The 19,073-nt window shown below is 44.4% G+C and overlaps 2 protein-coding genes across 6 annotated transcripts; one reads left to right on the top strand and one right to left on the bottom strand.

Annotated features, from left to right (window-relative positions):
- Positions 1 to 1,298: 1,298 nt before the first annotated feature.
- Positions 1,299 to 12,960, bottom strand: LOC148759273 (uncharacterized). 5 transcript variants are annotated; one of them, XR_016018406.1, is made up of 4 exons: positions 8,158 to 11,135; positions 7,650 to 7,763; positions 4,941 to 5,077; positions 1,299 to 3,617 (listed from the first exon to the last, which is right to left on the bottom strand). XR_016018406.1 is itself a non-coding variant. In XM_088789709.1 (4 exons), exons 1-4 carry the CDS (start codon positions 12,877 to 12,879, stop codon positions 3,601 to 3,603), a joined length of 378 nt encoding a protein of 125 aa, XP_088645835.1. In that variant the 5' UTR covers positions 12,880 to 12,960; the 3' UTR covers positions 1,299 to 3,600. The 5 variants fall into 5 exon arrangements, 1 of the variants encoding a protein (XP_088645835.1); XM_088789709.1 differs by lacking the exon at positions 7,650 to 7,763 and adding an exon at positions 12,693 to 12,960 and having other exon boundaries at positions 10,455 to 10,491; XR_016018407.1 differs by lacking the exon at positions 7,650 to 7,763 and having other exon boundaries at positions 8,158 to 11,131.
- An 8-nt stretch (positions 12,961 to 12,968) lies between these two features.
- FZD8 (frizzled class receptor 8) lies at positions 12,969 to 16,475 on the top strand. Its single transcript, XM_074324682.2, has one exon. The coding sequence runs from the start codon at positions 13,727 to 13,729 to the stop codon at positions 15,776 to 15,778; it is 2,052 nt and encodes a 683-aa protein (XP_074180783.1). The 5' UTR covers positions 12,969 to 13,726; the 3' UTR covers positions 15,779 to 16,475.
- The last annotated feature ends 2,598 nt before the right edge of the window (positions 16,476 to 19,073 follow it).

Here is a 19,073-nt window from a genome sequence, read left to right as displayed (position 1 = left end):
AATAGCTACATATCTATCAACAATTACTTTCTTTTTTTTTTTCCAAAGATTTTACTGGGGAAGGGGAACAGGACTTTATTGGGGAACAGTGTGTACTTCCAGGACCTTTTTCCAAGTCAAGTTGTTGTCCTTTCAGTATTAGTTGTGGAGGGCACAGCTCAGCTCCAGGTCCAGTTGCGGTTGCTAGTTGCAGGGGGCGCTGCCCACCATCCCTTGTGGGACTCGAGGAGTTGAACCAGCAACCTTGTGGTTGAGAGCCCACTGGCCCATGTGGGAACCGAACCAGCAGCCTTCGGAGTTAGGAGCACAGAGCTCCAAACACCTGAGCCACCGGGCTGGCCCCAACGATTACTTTCAATGTAAGTGGATTGAATGCTCCAATCAAAAGACACAGGAGAGCTGAATAGATAAGAAAACAAAACTCTTACATAAACTGCCTACAAGAGACTCACTTCAGACTGAAAGACACACACAGACTGAAAGAAAAGGGAAGGAAAAAATATTTCATGAAAACGAAAAACAAAAAAGCTGGGGTAGCAATACTTATACAAGACAAAATAGACTTTGAAACAAAGGCTATAAGAAGAGACAATGAAGGACCCAGTAATCCCACTTCTGCGTATTTATCCGAAGAAACCCAAGCTACTTCAAAGGGATATGTGCATCCATATATTCATTGCAGCATTGTTTACAATGGCCAAGATGTGGAGTCAGCTTGGGTGTCCATCAATGGATGAATAGATAAAGAGTAGGTGGTGCATTTATACAATGGAATATTGCTCAGACATGGAAGGGAATGGATTTTTGCATCTGCGGTGACATGGATGGACCTGGAGGGTGTTATGCTGAGTGAAGTATATCAGACAGAGAAAGATATATGCAATGTAATTTCACTTACATGTGGAATCTAAGAACAAAATTAACAAACAAAACAGAAACAAACTCATGGATACAGAAAATGGTTGCCAGATGGGAGGGGGGTTGGGGGTGTGTGTGAAAGGAGGGGAAGGAATTAAGAAGTACAAATTGGTTGTTACAAAGTAGTTATGGGGATGTAGGGTATAGCATAAGGAATACAGTCAATAATATTGTAGTAACTATATATGGTGTCAGATGGCTACTAGATTTTTGGGGGTGATGGATGGGTAGGAGTTGGTGGCCAGTGGAAATGGGGAAGGGAGTAAAAAGTATAAATTGGTAGTTACAAAACAGTCATGGGGATGTTAAGTAAAGCATAGGGAATATAGTCAATGATATGATAATAACTATGTGTAGTGCCAGGTGGGTACTAGACTAGTTAGAGGGGTCACTTCTTAAGTTATATAAATGTCTAACCACTATGCTGTACACCAGAAGTTAATATAAAATAATATTGAATGTCAACTGTAATTGATAAATTTAAAAAGGCAAGGGGAAGGGAAAGGGGAATAAGAGATCCAAATCTCTAGGTGTAAAACAAATAAGTCATAGGGATGTAACATACAGCACAGGGAGTACAGTCAATAATATTGTGATAATGTGGTACCATGTCAGATGGTTGCTGGACTTATCATGGTGATCACTTCTTTCGGTATGTAAATGTTGAATAATTATGGTTTACCCCTGAGACTTATATAATATTGTATGTTAGCTATATTTTTAATAAAAAATCTAAAAAGAAAAAGGATAGATACAATACCACTTGTAAAATATTAAAAATCTATTCAAAACAATACTATATAAATTATGTATTCTGTACTCTTTATTTTAAGACTGGAAGACAATACCAAATTATATAGTATGCATAAAAAGTGCAAAAACATTCAAGGGTTCAATTCACAATATTTTTAAAGTAGTATTACCAGAGAGTAAGGGGGGTGGGGGGTGGGAGATGAGGATAAGGGGGATCAAATATATGGTGATGGAAGGAGAACTGACTCTGGGTGGTGAACACACAATGGGATTTATAGATGATGTAATACGGAATTATACACCTGAAATCTATGTAATTTTACTAACAATTGTCACCCCAATAAATTTAAAAAATAAATTAAAAAAAATAAAATAAATAAAGTAGTATTCACTTCTAGGGAGAGAGAGGGATGGGGTGTGAGATTTTAATCATACTTGTAAAGTTTTATTTACTTAAAAGATATAATAAGAGATCTAAGACAAATGTGTCAAAATATTAACCCATTAACTATGACGTATATTTGTTGTACTTTCTGTATTTTCTATAGGTTTGAAATGTTTCATATGTTTTGTTTGTTTTTATAAAAGAAGACAAACTAAACGATTATGACGGGGTTGTGGAGGAATAAATAGAAACCCTATTACCTCCCAGATTACAAAACAATTGAAAAATAAGATATGAGGCTGCTGATCAATAAGATAGAGCTTTATAACCAACAAAGCTGATATTGGAAAATGGGGCTTTTATTTATGGGCTGTTTCTTAAAACTGAACCCCAGCACACAGCAGACTTACTCTAGGTCGCTGGCAGTTTTGGGGAGAGGCAGGCCTCTCATTGCAGGGACAGAGCTTACCAAAGGGGTAGCAGAGTGGAAAAGAGAGGGTGGGGCTGGGCAATGCATACACGAGGCCTCCAAAAATCACCGCCACAGAGGTAGGAGGAGCGAGTCAGCAGGTAGAGAGCAGCCAGGAGCACTATGCCAGTGGAGATGCTTCACATAGCAGGGAACGTGACCACAGAAAAGACACTCCTCAAAATTATGGATACAATCGAAAATCCTCAACACAGTAATTGTGCTGAGATCAGCATTTATGTGAAGCACTCAGAATAAAGCTGCTTTGCTCTTTTCTGTGCATTTATCTAAACTTCTTATGAGACATGGTTAGGAAAGATACAGACCAGCACTGGTCTTTTTCTGAATCTAGGTGTGCACCTGATGCCACAAATATCATCCATAACCGATATTTTCACATTTCTGTGTTCATCAAAGTAGCTTGATTGGGGTTTTTAATTAATTTTTTTGCCCATTTCATCACTAGAACTTATATATTTTTATCTGTTTATACATTGTACTTTGGTTCAAGATTTGCTTGGAAGAAAGGATTCCACTGTTGAAAAACACCATGATACAATATGTGGTACTGGAATGAGCCCCATCGGTAAAACATGACTTTTAAGATCTATCTTGCAAATTTTCCATGAGGCTTAGACATTATAAATTATAGAGATGGAGATAAAGATAGAGATGGATACAGTTAGGTAACAGAATATTGGTTGCCTGGCCAATATTCATCTTTACTTCCCTTCTTTCTTTCTTATAAACCCGAATTTTATTCATATTTTCACCTTCCTCCACATGGCCAGGTACTTCAGAGAAAGACTAATTCACAGCTCAGGAAATGGGGTGACCTGAGTCCTTTAAACCAGTTGTGGTAATCCCATTCCTCTTACCAATGATTGGGGTAAGAATGAGAATTCAGCCCAATACAGCCAATGAAGTCTCCAGACTTCTGGGAAAGAGAAAAGGAATGAAATATCCCTGTTGTTTATTTGTTTGTTTGTTCATTTTTCTGTTTGTTGTGCCTCTTTGGGATGTTATCTCTGGATGTGAAGCCTGGAACTGCTTCAGCTGTCTTCTGACCCTGAGGTCACCACTGCCAACACCCTAAGGGAAGCAGGACAGAGAAATAGAAAGAATCTGAATCCTTGATGATATTTTTGAAAATCTGTATCAACAAACCGGGCATCAACCCTACTTCTATACTTCTTGTTACATGAGATAATAAATTTCCATCTTGCATGAGCCAGTTTGAGTAGGGTTAACTGTTACTAGTTGCCAAAACATCTTAAATAATAAAAAAGGTCAAACCCAGAACCTCACACATCAAAGCATGCTTAAATGGTAGCTAACATTATTATTATTCTACTCCAACCTTGCCCGTCCAGTCCCCTCTCACTACCCTCCAACACATTACCAAAGTAATACAGATCAAGCTACTTTCCATCCTTATTCTGGTCACTTCCGTTCTTAAGTGAAGTGACTATTCCCTATAGTGACTATTAGCATAGAATCCAAACTTCATTTTCTCAGTGCAGTTTTTATTACTCACTTGGGGTATTTAGGAACAAGGCTCACATTCATCATTCTGCAATTATGAATCATAGCTTAGGATTCATTCTGTTTAGTTATACCTACATTATTTTTTAACTTTAATACAAAATACCAGGATGTATAATTTTAATGGATTATTTCCAGCAGAAACCTTGGTATTTTACCACAAGGCAACAATACTCCAATAGAATCCTAACAGAAAATGAACCCTTTCAGATTTTTGATACATAAAACATAAGTGAATCTTTCTGTTCTCTTTATTTTAAGACTGGAGGACAATACCAAAGACATCACACAATGAAGAGACGATGTCACAGTGGATAGATAGACATATCTTTTGAAATAGGAATCCAGAGACCACATGGATCCCACTGGAAAACATGATTTAATAGTGAACAGGGTAATAGACCAACAAGTAAAAGCAAGAATCCTTCCTTTGTAGCCCCCAAAGTAGCAGAATATGATAAAGCCAACATATCTGAAAAAATGATTCTCCCCCCAAAGTGACATTGCTTGCTGAGGCAGAGACTGGCAAATGCAAATGTGAAATGTGAAATGCAAAAAGCCATCAAGGTGGCTCTGGTTCACCTAGGGTGAGACGGGGAATCTCCAGGTAGAAAACGCTGTTTTAACATTTCCAGCAATCACATTCTACTAAAGGGTTTGGAGGTAAGATTTAGTAGGCAAGGCGCCTCGTGATTAGCATCTACAGAAGAAAGGCAATTACCAAGATCAACACAGAAAGAGTGCTCAGTCACTATGCCACAAATACATTCCTGAGAACTATGAACGATATGGATAATGTATACAAAGTGAAATCGAGTAAAGACCCAAACTGCTACAGGAAAGACAAAGAACAAAGAAACTATATAGTACCTTCATGGGGAACAATCGCTGCAGGGAGTTGGCCATCTCCACAGACGGAAACACCCATACGGTTCCGCTGGATCCCACGTTTTCGGCAGGTTATCGGAAGGTATTTGTTACTCAGCCCCAGGAGGCTCTGGAAACCACTGAGGGGAGAAATGAATTTTCATCTCTGACAATCCTTACATGCTTCCCAGAAGTTTAGTAAGGTGTTCCTTCAAGTAAGTACCCTGTAGGGAGTTTGCCGTGAGACAGGGATGAGAGCAAACATTACAAACCACCCAGCTCATTCTCCCAGACAGTCGCTCTCCAACCTGGCCAAGAAGCCTGATACGCAACAGGATATCTAAAGCATGAATATACTACACTCTTAGGCAAAACCCATTGCTCTAGTGAAATAAATAACTGGAACCTTAACAGATCTCTCTCATGAGGTTATGGGGAAAGAAGGAGGAGAGGAAAAAGGACTTGAGCTTTCCTGATAGTAACACACACAGAGTATAATAATCTTCTTCAAAGACTGCTAGGCAGTACAGCATCTGACCTTGGACCCAAAGAGATGCTGGCCTCTGTGTGCTATAACAGGCCCCAAGGGTCGACCAGACACCCTTGGGTACCTACGCAAGGCTATGCCCCAGCCTTCTTTCTAGCTGACAAAGTTTGTTCAACTGATCCCTCCTCGGCCAGGCCAGGGTTGTGATGTGTCCTGTCTCTCAATCCAACCCAGGAGAGGTGAGAGGAAGTCAGTTCCAGGAAAGCTTTCTTGGCTCTTAAAAAGAGACCCAGGGAGAAGAATGTCCCTCTTTCTGCCTCTGGGTATTGGAGGGTAAAGATGGGAGCCTCGATCAGTAACCACTTTGGAACTATGAGAAAAAATAACCAACACATGGAGGCTGAAAGAGAAAGAATATGGACAGAATCTGAGACTTGATAGCACCATGGAGTCACAGAATTCAGCAACATGGCATCCCACCTCCTGATTCTAGGTAATGTAAGAGAATGTACCCTGTGGGCCACTTCAGGTGATATCCTGTTACTGGAAGCTGAAAACATGGTAACAGATACTGAACTCTGTAAATCCAAATTCAACCTTATCAAAGGTGCAAATTATATCAACTGATTGAATACAAATAAAAATGTTTCTGTTCGAGGAAAGTTCTTGCTGTTCCATGAACAAATGTAACAAATACAAAGGCAATTGCATCTTCATGATTTGTAAATGCTTTGTCATGTGCTTATAACATTCGCTTCTCCTCACATTAGCAAACTCCTGATCATTCTTCAAAATCTCTATGAAGGTCTTTCCCAGCTCTTTTAGGCACATCTAGTTGTTCCCTAATATTAGTTCTGTGTGTCTTGTCATTTCTTTTACTGAATGGCATTATAGTTCTGAACCTGTAGCTGTCCCATGTGAATTCCCTATAAGAGATAATGTCTGTCGTGGTTAATTTGACGTGTCAACTTGACTAGGTCATGGGATGCCCAGATATTTGGTGAAGCATCATTTCTGGGTGTGTCTGTGTGGGTATTTCTGGATGAGATTAACATTTGAATCACTGGACTCAGTAGAGCATATTGCCCTGCCCAATGTGAGTGGCCATCACCCAACCCACTCAGGGAATGAACAGAACGAAGCTAGAGGAAGGGAGAATTTGGCTTCTTTATGCTGTTTGAGCTGAAAGAGTAGTCTTCTCTTGACCTCGGACTGGGAATTACACTATCGGCTCTCCTGGTTCTCAGGCCATCAGACTTGGACTCAACACATCACTGGCCTTCCTGAGTCTCTAGCTTGGGGATGGCAGGTTGTGGGACTTCTCAGTCTCCACAACTGCATGAACGAATTCCTCATAATAAATCATCTATATCCCATTGGTTCTGTTTTTCTGGAGAACCCTGACCAACACATTGTCTTATTCATCTTCATAGCACTATGACCTAACAGAGGACCTGGCACTTAGTTGGTATGGCAGTTTTAAAATATGCCTCCCAAAATGTTAGAGTGCCGCAGAAGCAGTGCTGTGCAAATCTACAGCTAAGGCATACAAAAGCTTATACAGTTTTAGCCTCGTTCTCTTGAGACACTCACTCTGTGGAATGCCCCACCACGTAAGGAGCCCAACGACTCTGAAGCTGCCACACTGGGAAGGACACGTGGAGGTGCTCCAAGGGACAGCCAGCATCAACTGGCAGCCATATGAGTCAGCCAGCTTGTTCACTGCCAAGCCTTCAGGTGAGTACAGTCCTGAAGACATCTGACTGCAACTACGGAAGAGATCCCAAGCAAGATCTGCTTAGATAAGTCCCTCCAAAATTCCTGACCCTCAAAATTGTGAGCAAAATGATTGTTTTAAGTCACCAAGTTTAAGGGTCACTGTTAGGCATCAATAATAACCAGACCAATTGGTACCAAATGAATATTTATAGAATGTATGAATGAGCCGTCAAAGAGCTCTTCTTGCCATTGAAAAATGTTTTTAAGTAAAAGATCAGAATAATGTCATTCTGTGGTAAGTTTTGTGTACATAGATACATTTCTTATCACTTTGCACATTACAATTGAATTCTTACGAATCTCAAAGTCATGTATCAAAATCCAGACATTGCGCTAGATGCCTTTTAGCTTTTAGCTCATCTAACCCTCATAACCTCTAAGGTCTCTCATATTTGTCAGTACCTATTTTAAGTACAAAGAAGTAAAGCGCTGAGAGGCTGAGTTACCTGTCCGTATAAGTAGCAAAATAACTGAGCTGTAACTTCCCCAGGACTGCCTGATCCCAAGCTCGTCTTCTCTCTACCACTGCACAGAATCTTCTTCAGTAACTTTTATTTTACCTATAACCAATAAAAGGAAATGCTCAAACAGTTCAGCATGTCACTCTGTAATACCGTGGGGATAACCTAATGTCATGGACAATGGGTTGGATCAGCCTAGGGTAAAATTGGACATGGTTATCCAGGACAAACAAGTAGAGTTCTTAGTGGTTACCAGAGGGTAAGGGGGGTGTGGGGTGGGAGATGAGGGTAAGGGGGATCAAATATATGGTGATAGAAGGAGAACTGACTCTGGGTGGTGAACACACAATGGGATTTATAGATGATGTAATACAAAATTGTACACTGAAATCTATGTAATTTTACTAACAATTGTCACCCCAATAAATTTAAAAAAAAAATGACCTGAAATCATAAAATCATCTTAAAAAAAAAAAAACAAGTAGAGTTCTACCTCTAATGCCAATTCTGTGGCCCTCCAATAACAAAGTTCCTTCCTCCTCTCCACCTCCTTGTCCCATTCAAAACCACAAATTCTCAATCAGAAGGACAGCTCTGGAGCACTGGGATTACAGAATCCAAGCCAAGATAAGGTGGACAAGAAGTCAATCTGTGAATCAGCTACAACATATTTTAACAGCATATGGTCGGTCATACATGGTGTAGAATCTGTGTGAGGAAAAAGCGATGACAGAGACAGGGTCCTTCCTTGCTGTTTGGTCATTTGGATCCATATAAAGAGCAAAAACAAAATGTATAAAACAAAGTAGAGCACAACATAATACATAAGTGGTAGTCCAAGGTTGTTTCAGGATCATTTTTTCAAGTATAAAATTCAGATCATTATAAAAAAAAATAAAAACTAGTCCTAGTTAACCGAATTTGAACACAACTACAGGTCACATTTTAATTAAATCCTTCTACTCTTTTTTAATTCATGTATAATAAGATAATTAGGTACATAACTTATAGTTCTATATCCTGCTTTATTTCACATAATGGCATATTTTGAACACATTCTAGATGATTATTTTCAAATTGAATCCTACTGGGCTGTTTTGAGAAAGCATACCAGGACTTCATATTAATATTGTGATATTATTTCAGTAAATTAACACATGAATGCATCAAACTTTTATTTTAGCCTTATAAATTACACTACAAATTATAGTTATAAAACAGTTATTAAACTACAACGTTAATTTTATAGAAGTACAATTGCTTCTAAGAGCAAGCAAGACTCATACTAGAAAAAAAAATCAAGTGCTGTCACGTCTTGAAAAGAAATTGCACCTATTTATGTGAATCTGGTCAAAAAGAAACATGAAATAGAAATACCATTGTCAACTCCACCCCCTCCATGCCCTTGGTGCCCTTAGTGGTTAATTAATAATTAATAATTCTTAGCCAAGCCAGTTTTACTTAGGAGGTCTTTACTGCACCTGAAAGTTCCCAAACTAATGCACAATGCATTCTGTCATAAGAGTTTCAGCACCTACTATTCCAGTGTAAATGGAGGGGCGGGGGGAATCACTTGATTTTTAGAACATATTTTAAAATAATTATAAAATGAATCGTGCAGTTGCCATTTTCCAAAATGGCAGGTGCACATAAAATGAGAATGATTCCTGGCCATTGGCACATGTTTGCATCAGTCATCTCTATCCATTCACAATTTGGCCTTATTACAGCAGACACAGCAATGAGTACTTCCTTCTGACAGGATCCTTTTCCTAGTGGCGGAGAAAATAGAGGAGGAAGACCTTCACTAGAGTTTAATGTCAACATGGAGGAATATAAAAATAATCTCAGCCGTTTTAATTCTAATAGAGATTGAAGCAAGATCCGTTAACCTCTACCTTCCCTTCCATCTATGGAGTGAGTGACTCAAGACATAATACTTCTTGAAAGACAGATTTTTAAAACACCAAGACGCCCCAATATTACCCAACAGAGTTTTATTCTCTAACAATATAGTATCTGATTGCTTCCTTGAAAGAAAATAAGCTTTTACGAGAAACAATTGTTTTATAAAACACCTAAGAAATGTCATTAGTTAGTAAAGAGTTCCCTGCTTAATCTCTGGAACGTATCATATTATTGGTACGTATATGTTAGACCCTCTCTTGTATCAAGAGTTTTATGTTGGAATTTTAAATTAAAATCCACTGAAATATAATTTTCCCAAAATTTCTTAAATTCAAGACAAACAATATATTGGTAGTCTCCTAACTTGATATCCAATGTTTTGTAAAAAATCCCCTACTCTGAGTTAGATTCCTGCCTTCAACTGTTTATATTATTAAGCTTGTGGGCTATTTGGGAACAAGACATCTGTTCAGAAATCCCTTTAGAAAGTTTCTACATTATTTATGTCACTACTAAAGCTATTTCCCCTCCCTTAAAAAACAGCTGCTTTACATACAAAAGAAAAAAATCATTATTTAGCTGGCAATGTTGATAAACGATTCTGGTTTGCTTTTAGCTGACCCATCATTGCCTTTTATATACTAATTGGCTTCCTAAATCTCTCTTCTCTCAAAGATTGTCAAGTAGGCATTTAATTTAATAGTAAATTTTAAATGCCATTCTCATAGTCTCTCAATTAAAAGTAAATTTTAACGATTTTTATGTAAATGGTTTTAATCTCACAAATTAGTTAGTTAGATCCCCTAAATGGCTTATAACATGATTTTTGAAAGCTCTGAACTTTTGTCCGCTTATTTTCTCCTGTAAACTTAATATACTTACCCAAAATGTCCACATACCACATCATCAAAGCTTTCATCTAACCTCAAAAGAAAAAAGAAAAAAAATTAAATGCCAATTAAAAGCCAAAATCAACTATTTTCAGCCTCAATTTTCAAATGTCAGTTTGTTTTTGCCTAATTCTAGTAAATTTATATAGTGTAATTCTAAACTTTCCTTTTTGACATTTCCCTGCTGAAGAAAAGCAGTAGAAACTTTTCACCATCTGTGCTGCTTTTGGACACCAGCCCCTCCCATCTGTGATCCGCGCAATGCAGCGCCCTGACTGGGCCTTACAAGGGGAATTTGCCTTCACAACTGCGCTCAGAACTCTAACTCCAGGAATTACCAGTCGTTACTCTGTAGTTGAATGTTCTGGAGAACGGCCCTCTAGTAACAGGGTACCAACAAAAGAAATAGGTGAGTTTCTATATTCAATAAATCAGAAAAGGGAACACTCATTAGGAGGAGTAGGAGAAGGAATCACTAGAATGACCAAGGTGTAGTCTTTGCATTTTTTAATATAGACCATTTTCTGATGAATAAGCTAATATTTCTGAAGCCTTTGAATTTCTAATTCTTATGGAGTTCAGTTTTTCAAAAACAAAAGTGGGCAGTGTTTTTCAGTACAAAGAGGTTCTAACTTGACTTCTGTTAAAAAAAAAAAAAAAAAAAAAAAGACTGTTGGGGGTTATAACTACAACCTGGTTGATATGCCTAGAATTCTTGGCGAAAGTAACTTGCCAAAAACCGGGGGGGGGGGGGGGGGGGGTTCTGCTTGTCTGTTTAGAATGTGTGTATAATGAGGTTGCTAAACTAGACAAAACAGGAGGAAGACAAATTCCACTAGCTCAAGCAATATACAAACGTGCTAGTTATTTTTGTTTCATGACAAGAGTTGTTTTGAAACAGATAATGACCAGCTACCACCACCCCGCAAAAAAGTGAACTGGCCTCAAATCTACCTTCTTCTGTTCCGACCTCCTCACCGACTTTGATTCTCTAGCCCTACTCATTCCTGATGTGAAACCTGACAAATAGCAAAAATCTCGACACAGAACGAGAAAGAGGAGAGAAAGAAGAGAGGGAGTTGGGGGGGGGGGGGGGGAAGGGAGGGAGGGGGAGAACGGGGGTGGGGGAGAAGAGGGGAGAACGCACTTTGCCACCCTCCTGGCTAACTGAAATGCTTGTTCCCGAGATTACAGTAATTACAGCCCCAGCATGAGTTCCATACAAGCGCTAAATGAAACAGCACATCAATTAAAAAATAAACACTCCATTCTAGGAGAAAGACAACCCCCTGGGACGTCCTAACAAGCGTAAATGAACCTGCCAGGCCGCCGGCCCCTCGCCTCCCTCTTCTCCCCCCCGCCCCCCGTCTTAAGGTGGTCGCCTAGCTGGCGCGGGCAGCGCTGGTTGGCTGCGTCCCAAGTGGCTGAAAAGCAGACTGGGTCCATCTCCGCTCCTTGCAGATCACGGATACGTGTCAGCGCGTCCGCGCCAGAGCGCAGCACTGCCTCCCACCGTAGAGAAGGCTCTGGCAAAAACACGTGAACTTTGCATAGACGTACATATGTTCCAAAAGTATGAGGGGGAGAGAAAATCCTGCTGCAGTTTCCAGTCTGTCCTATTTATAAGTTTTTCCTTCCTTCCTTCCTTCCTTCCTTCCTTCCTTCCTTCCTTCCTTCCTTCCTTCCCTTTTCCTTTTCTTTCTTTCTCTCTTTCTTTCTTTCAAGGAGAAAAGGAATTATTTTTGTTAAGGGAGCACTAGGTCCTGGATGCCTTATATACGTATTTTATCTCACCTAATCATCAGACCCCCTTCGAGATATGTACTATTACCCCGCTCTCTAGGTAAGGACACTGAGGCTCGTCTACGTCACTCGGCAGAAGCAGGAGAACACTGGGACCGCCCCTGTGTCCCGCGCCCCTCGCGGCTGGGCTCCGGGGCACCTCTTCGTGGCTGTCCCCTGTCCTGCCCCACCATCCAGAATAAACTGCCGTCGTTTCACTCCTCTCGCATTTCCAAGCCTCAAAGACCATTCTGAGAACCTCAAAAAGGGCATCCTTTCCCAGGTCTCCCGCAGAGCCCGGCCCGGCCTCACGGAGGGGCGCGGGTCCCCATCGCCAGCAGGTCACCCACATTAGAAGAGAGTCGTAAGCAAGGACTTGACTTGTTTGAACCGAGCTTAGGAGAGCGCGTGCTGCATAAAACCTCGTCCCCAGTCCCTTGGCGCAGACTTGGAAATGGAACCAAGCCCTCAGATGCACTGAGTGCCGTGGGGACAGTCGTGGCAAAACCTTCGTCTCTGCGGTCAATCCCAAGGTTATCGAAACTCTTCATTGGCAGACAGCGCGCATGGCCGTGCGGACACTCGGACCGCCTTAAGGAAGGCTGAGCCTTGGGAGCGCGGAGACTCCGCCCCATCCCCGACGATTGGCGCGCCCGGCCGAGGGCGGAGACCGAATCCGCGCCGTATAAATATTCATGAGCCGGCCGGGAGGCTAGCGGGGCCGCAGCCGGGAAGTTGGGTGAAGGGCGCAGCTCCAGCTTAGGAGGAGGTGGCGGTGGGCGCGGGCCGCGCCGCTCAGGTGTCTGCTCCGCCTTCCGGTCTGGATTTGGTTCTGCGTGTCTAGAGAGGAGGGGACTGCCTGCACCTCGCTGATTGCTGGCTAGAACGTGGCGCGGACTTTTTTACCCGACCGACGCGGGGCAGAGAGGGCGGCGGCCTCGACGGAGGCGGATCCCCAGCCCCGGAGGCAGCAGCGCCGCTTTGGGGGCGAGCATGAGCCCCCGGGGGCCGAAAGGGGGGCGCAGGGGCTGACCCGGCGCGGGAGCGGCCTGGCCCAGCCATCTTGACTGCGCGCCGCGGCCCGAAAGGAAACTTGCTGCGCCGCCGCCCTCTGCGCCCGGCCAAGTCCCCAGCGCCGGCGCCGCGCCGAGAAGTGGCCCGGCGCACGGGAGAGAACGCGAGCGAGTGAGGGACGATGAGCCGGGGGCCAGCCACTCTGCTGCGCGAGGGCTGAGCTCGACCAGGGCAGACCCTCGGGGACCTTGGCGCACCCCTACAGCCACCCTCATCTCCCCGGAGCGCCGGGAGGAAGGTGCGGCGGACCGCACCGTACGGACGTGTCCCGAGAAGGGACTAGGATACTGCAGACCCCTCCTCTTGGGAGAAGCAAGAGAGAAACCAACAGGGCACACGCTTTCCCCTTCTCCGGCTTTCTCGCCGGATCCCCCTCTGCGCGCTGCCTGGAGGGTGAGGGCACGCAGCATGGAGTGGGGTTACCTGTTGGAAGTGACCTCGCTGCTGGCCGCCTTGGCGCTGCTGCAGCGCTCCAGCGGCGCTGCAGCCGCCTCGGCCAAGGAGCTGGCATGCCAAGAGATCACCGTGCCGCTGTGCAAAGGAATCGGCTACAACTACACCTACATGCCCAACCAATTCAACCACGACACTCAAGACGAGGCGGGCCTGGAGGTGCACCAGTTCTGGCCGCTGGTGGAGATCCAGTGCTCACCGGACCTCAAGTTCTTCCTGTGCAGTATGTACACGCCCATTTGCCTGGAAGACTACAAGAAGCCCCTTCCTCCCTGCCGCTCGGTGTGCGAGCGCGCCAAAGCCGGATGCGCGCCCCTCATGCGCCAGTACGGCTTCGCCTGGCCGGACCGTATGCGCTGTGACCGGCTGCCGGAACAGGGCAATCCCGACACGTTGTGCATGGACTACAACCGCACGGACCTCACTACGGCTGCACCCAGCCCGCCGCGCCGCCTGCCGCCGCCGCCTCCCGGCGAACAGCCGCCCTCCGGCAGCGGCCACGGCCGCCCGCCAGGGGCCAGGCCCCCGTCCCGCGGCAGGGGCGGGGGTGGCGGGGACGCGGCGGCGCCCCCCACACGCGGCGGCGGCGGGAAGGCGCGGCCCCCTGGCGGCGGCGCGGCGCCCTGCGAGCCTGGCTGCCAGTGCCGCGCGCCCATGGTGAGCGTGTCCAGCGAGCGGCACCCGCTCTACAACCGTGTAAAGACCGGCCAGATCGCCAACTGCGCCCTTCCCTGCCACAACCCCTTCTTTAGCCAGGACGAGCGGGCCTTCACCGTTTTCTGGATTGGCCTGTGGTCTGTACTGTGCTTTGTTTCCACCTTCGCCACCGTGTCCACCTTCCTCATAGACATGGAGCGCTTCAAGTACCCTGAGAGGCCCATCATCTTCCTCTCGGCCTGCTACCTCTTCGTGTCGGTTGGCTACCTCGTACGCTTGGTGGCGGGCCATGAGAAGGTGGCGTGCAGCGGTGGCGCGCCGGGCGCGGGGAGTGCGGGCGGCGGGGGCGGCGCTGCGGCGGGCGCCGGCGCGGCGGGCGCGGGCGCTGGTGGCCCGGGCGGGCGAGGCGAGTACGAGGAGCTGGGCGCAGTAGAGCAGCACGTGCGCTACGAGACCACAGGCCCAGCGTTGTGCACCGTGGTTTTCCTGCTCGTCTACTTCTTCGGTATGGCCAGCTCCATCTGGTGGGTGATCCTATCGCTTACGTGGTTCCTGGCAGCTGGCATGAAATGGGGCAACGAGGCCATCGCGGGCTACTCGCAGTACTTCCACCTGGCCGCGTGGCTCGTGCCCAGCGTCAAGTCCATCGCCGTGCTGGCGCTCAGCTCCGTGGACGGCGACCCAGTGGCGGGCATCTGCTATGTGGGCAACCAGAGCCTCGACAACCTGCGCGGCTTCGTGCTGGCGCCGCTCGTCATCTACCTCTTCATCGGCACTATGTTCCTGCTGGCGGGCTTCGTGTCGCTCTTCCGCATCCGCTCGGTCATCAAGCAGCAGGGCGGCCCCACCAAGACGCACAAGCTGGAGAAGCTCATGATCCGCCTGGGCCTCTTCACCGTGCTCTACACGGTGCCGGCCGCCGTCGTGGTCGCCTGCCTCTTCTATGAGCAGCATAACCGCCCGCGCTGGGAAGCCACGCATAACTGCCCGTGCCTGCGGGACCTGCAGCCCGACCAGGCGCGCCGACCAGACTACGCGGTCTTCATGCTCAAGTACTTCATGTGCCTGGTCGTGGGCATCACCTCTGGCGTGTGGGTCTGGTCAGGCAAGACGCTTGAGTCGTGGAGGGCCCTGTGCACCCGCTGCTGCTGGGCCAGCAAGGGCGCCGCTGTGGGCGGGAGTGCTGGCGTGGGGGACACTGGCGGGCCGGGGGCCGGCGGGGGGGCGGGCGGGGGGCCGGGGGGCGGTGCGGGCTCGCTCTACAGCGACGTCAGTACCGGCCTGACGTGGCGATCTGGCACAGCCAGCTCCGTATCCTACCCAAAGCAGATGCCATTGTCCCAGGTCTGAGAGAAGGGGAGGGGACACCGGAAGGAATGGGGGGGCGAGGAGGCCAAGTCCTGCGGAGGGACACTAGACGGGCTGAGTTTCCCACCCCTTCACCGTGTTGACTGCTATTAGCATGATAATGAACTCTTAATGGTATCCATTAGCTGGGACTTAAATGACTCGCTCAGAACAAAGTACCTGGCATTGACGGCTCCCAGACCAGCCCCCATCCTCCATTGCTTTGCGAGGAGCTCCTCCCGCCAGGCGTTAATTTTTATTGGCAGAGGAGGGTGGACTCTCCTGTGTCCCCAGAACCCGAGGTTTGGAACCCTCGCTGGTTGCCAGTCGCTGAGCTTGAAGCCAGATCTACAGATTTCACCTGAGGGACCTATTTTTCTCCTATGTAGACTCTTACTCCTTACATATCCTAGTGGAGGGATGATCGCGACCTAACGGGATTGCACGGTTTGGGTATTCTTAATGACCAGGCAAATGCCTTAAATAAACAAATGTCTTAATTGTACACCCCAAATAAATACGGGTTTCTTACACTAGAGGATGTATTTATATAATTATTTGTTAAATTGTAAAAATTGTAAACTATGTACATATCCAAAGATATACAGTCTGTACATTTTTTGTAAAATTTTAGAGGCCACCCCTGTAAGAACAAATATAAGTATTCTATTTTGTCAATAAAATGACTTTTGATAAATGATTTAAACATTGCCCTCTCCCCCTGCCTCAGAATTCTAAGCTGTTACCTTTGAAGTGCTTGCTAAGGACATGCTGGAAAAAATGGACATTTTCTGGTTTCTCACTCTGTACACTGACCTTAGGCATGGAGAAAATGACCTGTTAAACCCTATTAAGTTGTTGAACTGAAATCAAAACTGAGTTTTTGCACCTTCCAAAAAAATGGTAGCTCTCTTTTTGATCCATGGAAAACAACGCTCACCTTAGAGTATGTAAGAGGGACTTTTGCAAGGAAGTAATTCTACTCAGGCCTTGTTATTTATCTTGTATAATATCACTAAAGGCTTCAAAACCCCACATTTATTTCTTTCTCGAGTCCGTGATTTTGAAAGCACCTGGGTTACCAGCAACTAAACACACTGCTGAAGTGTAGAGGTTAATGTTTTAAACTATGGATCACACTTTACAGTATAAGTCACTTGACAATTTGGTAGTGGAGCAGGCGTCTTTAATGGATTAAACTAACGGGTTAACATCTTAATAACCTTTCCAGGCTTGTGTATATCAAATGTGCTTCTTTTCTTAGAGAAAAAGCTATTGTTCCTCTGTAAAAGACTAAGCTAATTTATTTGAGCAGAAGGCTGTTGAATTAGCAGAAGAATGCTTTGGCAATTGTTGAACTTTTTACCTGTCTGCCCAGTGGCCCAGCACATCATTCCTTTAAGAGCAGCTAAATGAATAGGGTTAATCTGTAGGGAACTTGGTCTTTTGAGTTTAAAAAACTTTGATCTTTTCTCCTCTCCAAATGTGCTGTATAGTCTGAAGTTTCTTTCCCTGCTGCCTGGCTCCTCTTGGCGCAGACCAATTGGCCACCGTGGAGCCTTAAAGTTCTCCCATTAAAGGCATGTGGGACTTTTACTTTAAAAAGGAGAGAGAGCGAGGGAGAGGAAGACTTGTAACAGTTAGTGAAGACCAGAGGCACAAGTGCGCTCAGCCTTTTAAACAGCTTTTCCTGGCATTGTTAGCCAGCCTGCAGGCAGCTAGGCATGGGTTGAAGCATTATAGAAAAAAGCTCTGAATGCCCTACAGGTGGTCTGCGCACATAATCCCCCAATTTAAAGCGTTTTCCTTTGCTGGACAATTGCATTACAAAACTCCCTTCTTTTTTTGCTCCTAATTGAACCAATGAACTATTATAAACTACAAGTTTTTCTTAAAAAAAAAAAAACCCTCCTTGCCTAAATTCTATTGACTAAATTCTGGCAAGTTTTCTGAACTGAACCTTTTAAAGCACCGGAAGTAAAATCTTCTTCAGCAGACATTTCTCTTTTTCAGATATTTTTATTCCTCCTGCTTGTTATTTTCTGACAGATTAGCAATAATTTAAAAGTAATTGGTAAGGTTGTGTGTTCATACTGAAAAGATAGCCCCAGGTCCCTTATTAACCTGTCAATCAAGATAAGAAATGGGCAGCTACCCTGCTAATGATGGGGACATCAAACTGGGGGGTGGGGGGACTTGTTTTCTGCAGCCTGCTAAGACGTTTGTTCTCTTTTCCTAATAGGAAAAGTTAGTGGTTAAAAAAAAAATTATTTTTAATAGGGTGGGAACTATTTCCCTAGCTCATCTTTCTCATGGAAGAGGCTTTTAAGAAGAGTTTCGTGATAAAACATTTTGCAAATCCTTTCCAGAGTCATTCTTAGTGTTAATTGGATTGTTGAATTAGATATGCAATACGAACACCCACTTTAGCTGTCATGCCGATTTTATTTTTTAAAGTCAGAGGCATTGTAAAATCTTCACCTCCCAGCATTTTTAATTCATTAAAGAATTACTATTTTGTAACTTAGGTTTCAGTAAGTGCCCTGCATCTAACCTATGTGGTAAGTCTCATGTAAGTATACATAAACCAGCCATAAACTTTACATTGTCAGTTATAAAGTAGCATTGGAGGGCATTCCCATAGTCTTTACCACATATGTGGGATGGAGAGAGAGCTAAAAGTCACTAGTCAACATGTTGATTTTCTAATGTGGCAATATTCTCATAGACACATTTTCATCTATGTGACACAGTAGAAAATGTTATTTGAAGCTTTCTTCCTTCAGTATATCCTTGTAAAATGCCATATTTGATAACTTGTACAAAATGGCTGTAAGTGTGCTTAGGATAAGCAGACTCAAAAAATCCTATTGACATTCTGGGGACAGCTCACAGTAAAAGACCCGCACCTGTAATCACTAGAGACTGATTTTAGAGACTGATATTAAGCTACAAATGCCGGTTCTTTGTCTTTAAAGCTAAACTTTGAGTTGCAAAGTTGCCAATACCAAAATTGTATCTATTAATGGAATAAAAAACCCAAAATTGACTTGGGGGTAAGAAAAAGGAGAAAGAGTATTTAGCCATTTGCGTTAGACAAATGAATGAGTCCCGGACAGAACACTGCCTCTGTGTTCTACAGGTATGTCTTTAATTACTATATGGAACAAGTGTTAGTTTTTGAAAAGCTTGTCAAGTATGGGGGATGGGGAGGGGATGTGGTTTCTGTGTGGCTAGAAAAATCAATGTAAATAAAGTCTAATATGGTTAAAACTATTAGTAAAGCCAAAGCTCATTG

This window comes from Rhinolophus sinicus, chromosome 1 (assembly GCF_057876585.1).
Source record: "Rhinolophus sinicus isolate RSI-liver-muscle chromosome 1, RSI-T2T, whole genome shotgun sequence".
NCBI lineage: Eukaryota > Metazoa > Chordata > Mammalia > Chiroptera > Rhinolophidae > Rhinolophus > Rhinolophus sinicus.
This window is presented reverse-complemented; position numbering and strand designations above follow the sequence as displayed.

What these genes read in the sequence shown, in the direction of transcription:
- LOC148759273 (XM_088789709.1), bottom strand. Translation starts at nt 12,879, where the DNA reads ATGGGGCGGAGTCTCCGCGCTCCCAAGGCTCAGCCTTCCTTAAGGCGG. An exon ending in GGGCTTGGTTCCATTTCCAA is followed by an intron (nt 10,492 to 12,692) that starts GTCTGCGCCAAG and finishes TTTTGAGGTTAG; the next exon opens with ATGAAAGCTTTGATGATGTG. An exon ending in GTGGTATGTGGACATTTTGG is followed by an intron (nt 5,078 to 10,454) that starts GTAAGTATATTA and finishes TTCTCCCCTCAG; the next exon opens with TGGTTTCCAGAGCCTCCTGG.
- FZD8 (XM_074324682.2), top strand. Translation starts at nt 13,727, where the DNA reads ATGGAGTGGGGTTACCTGTTGGAAGTGACCTCGCTGCTGGCCGCCTTG.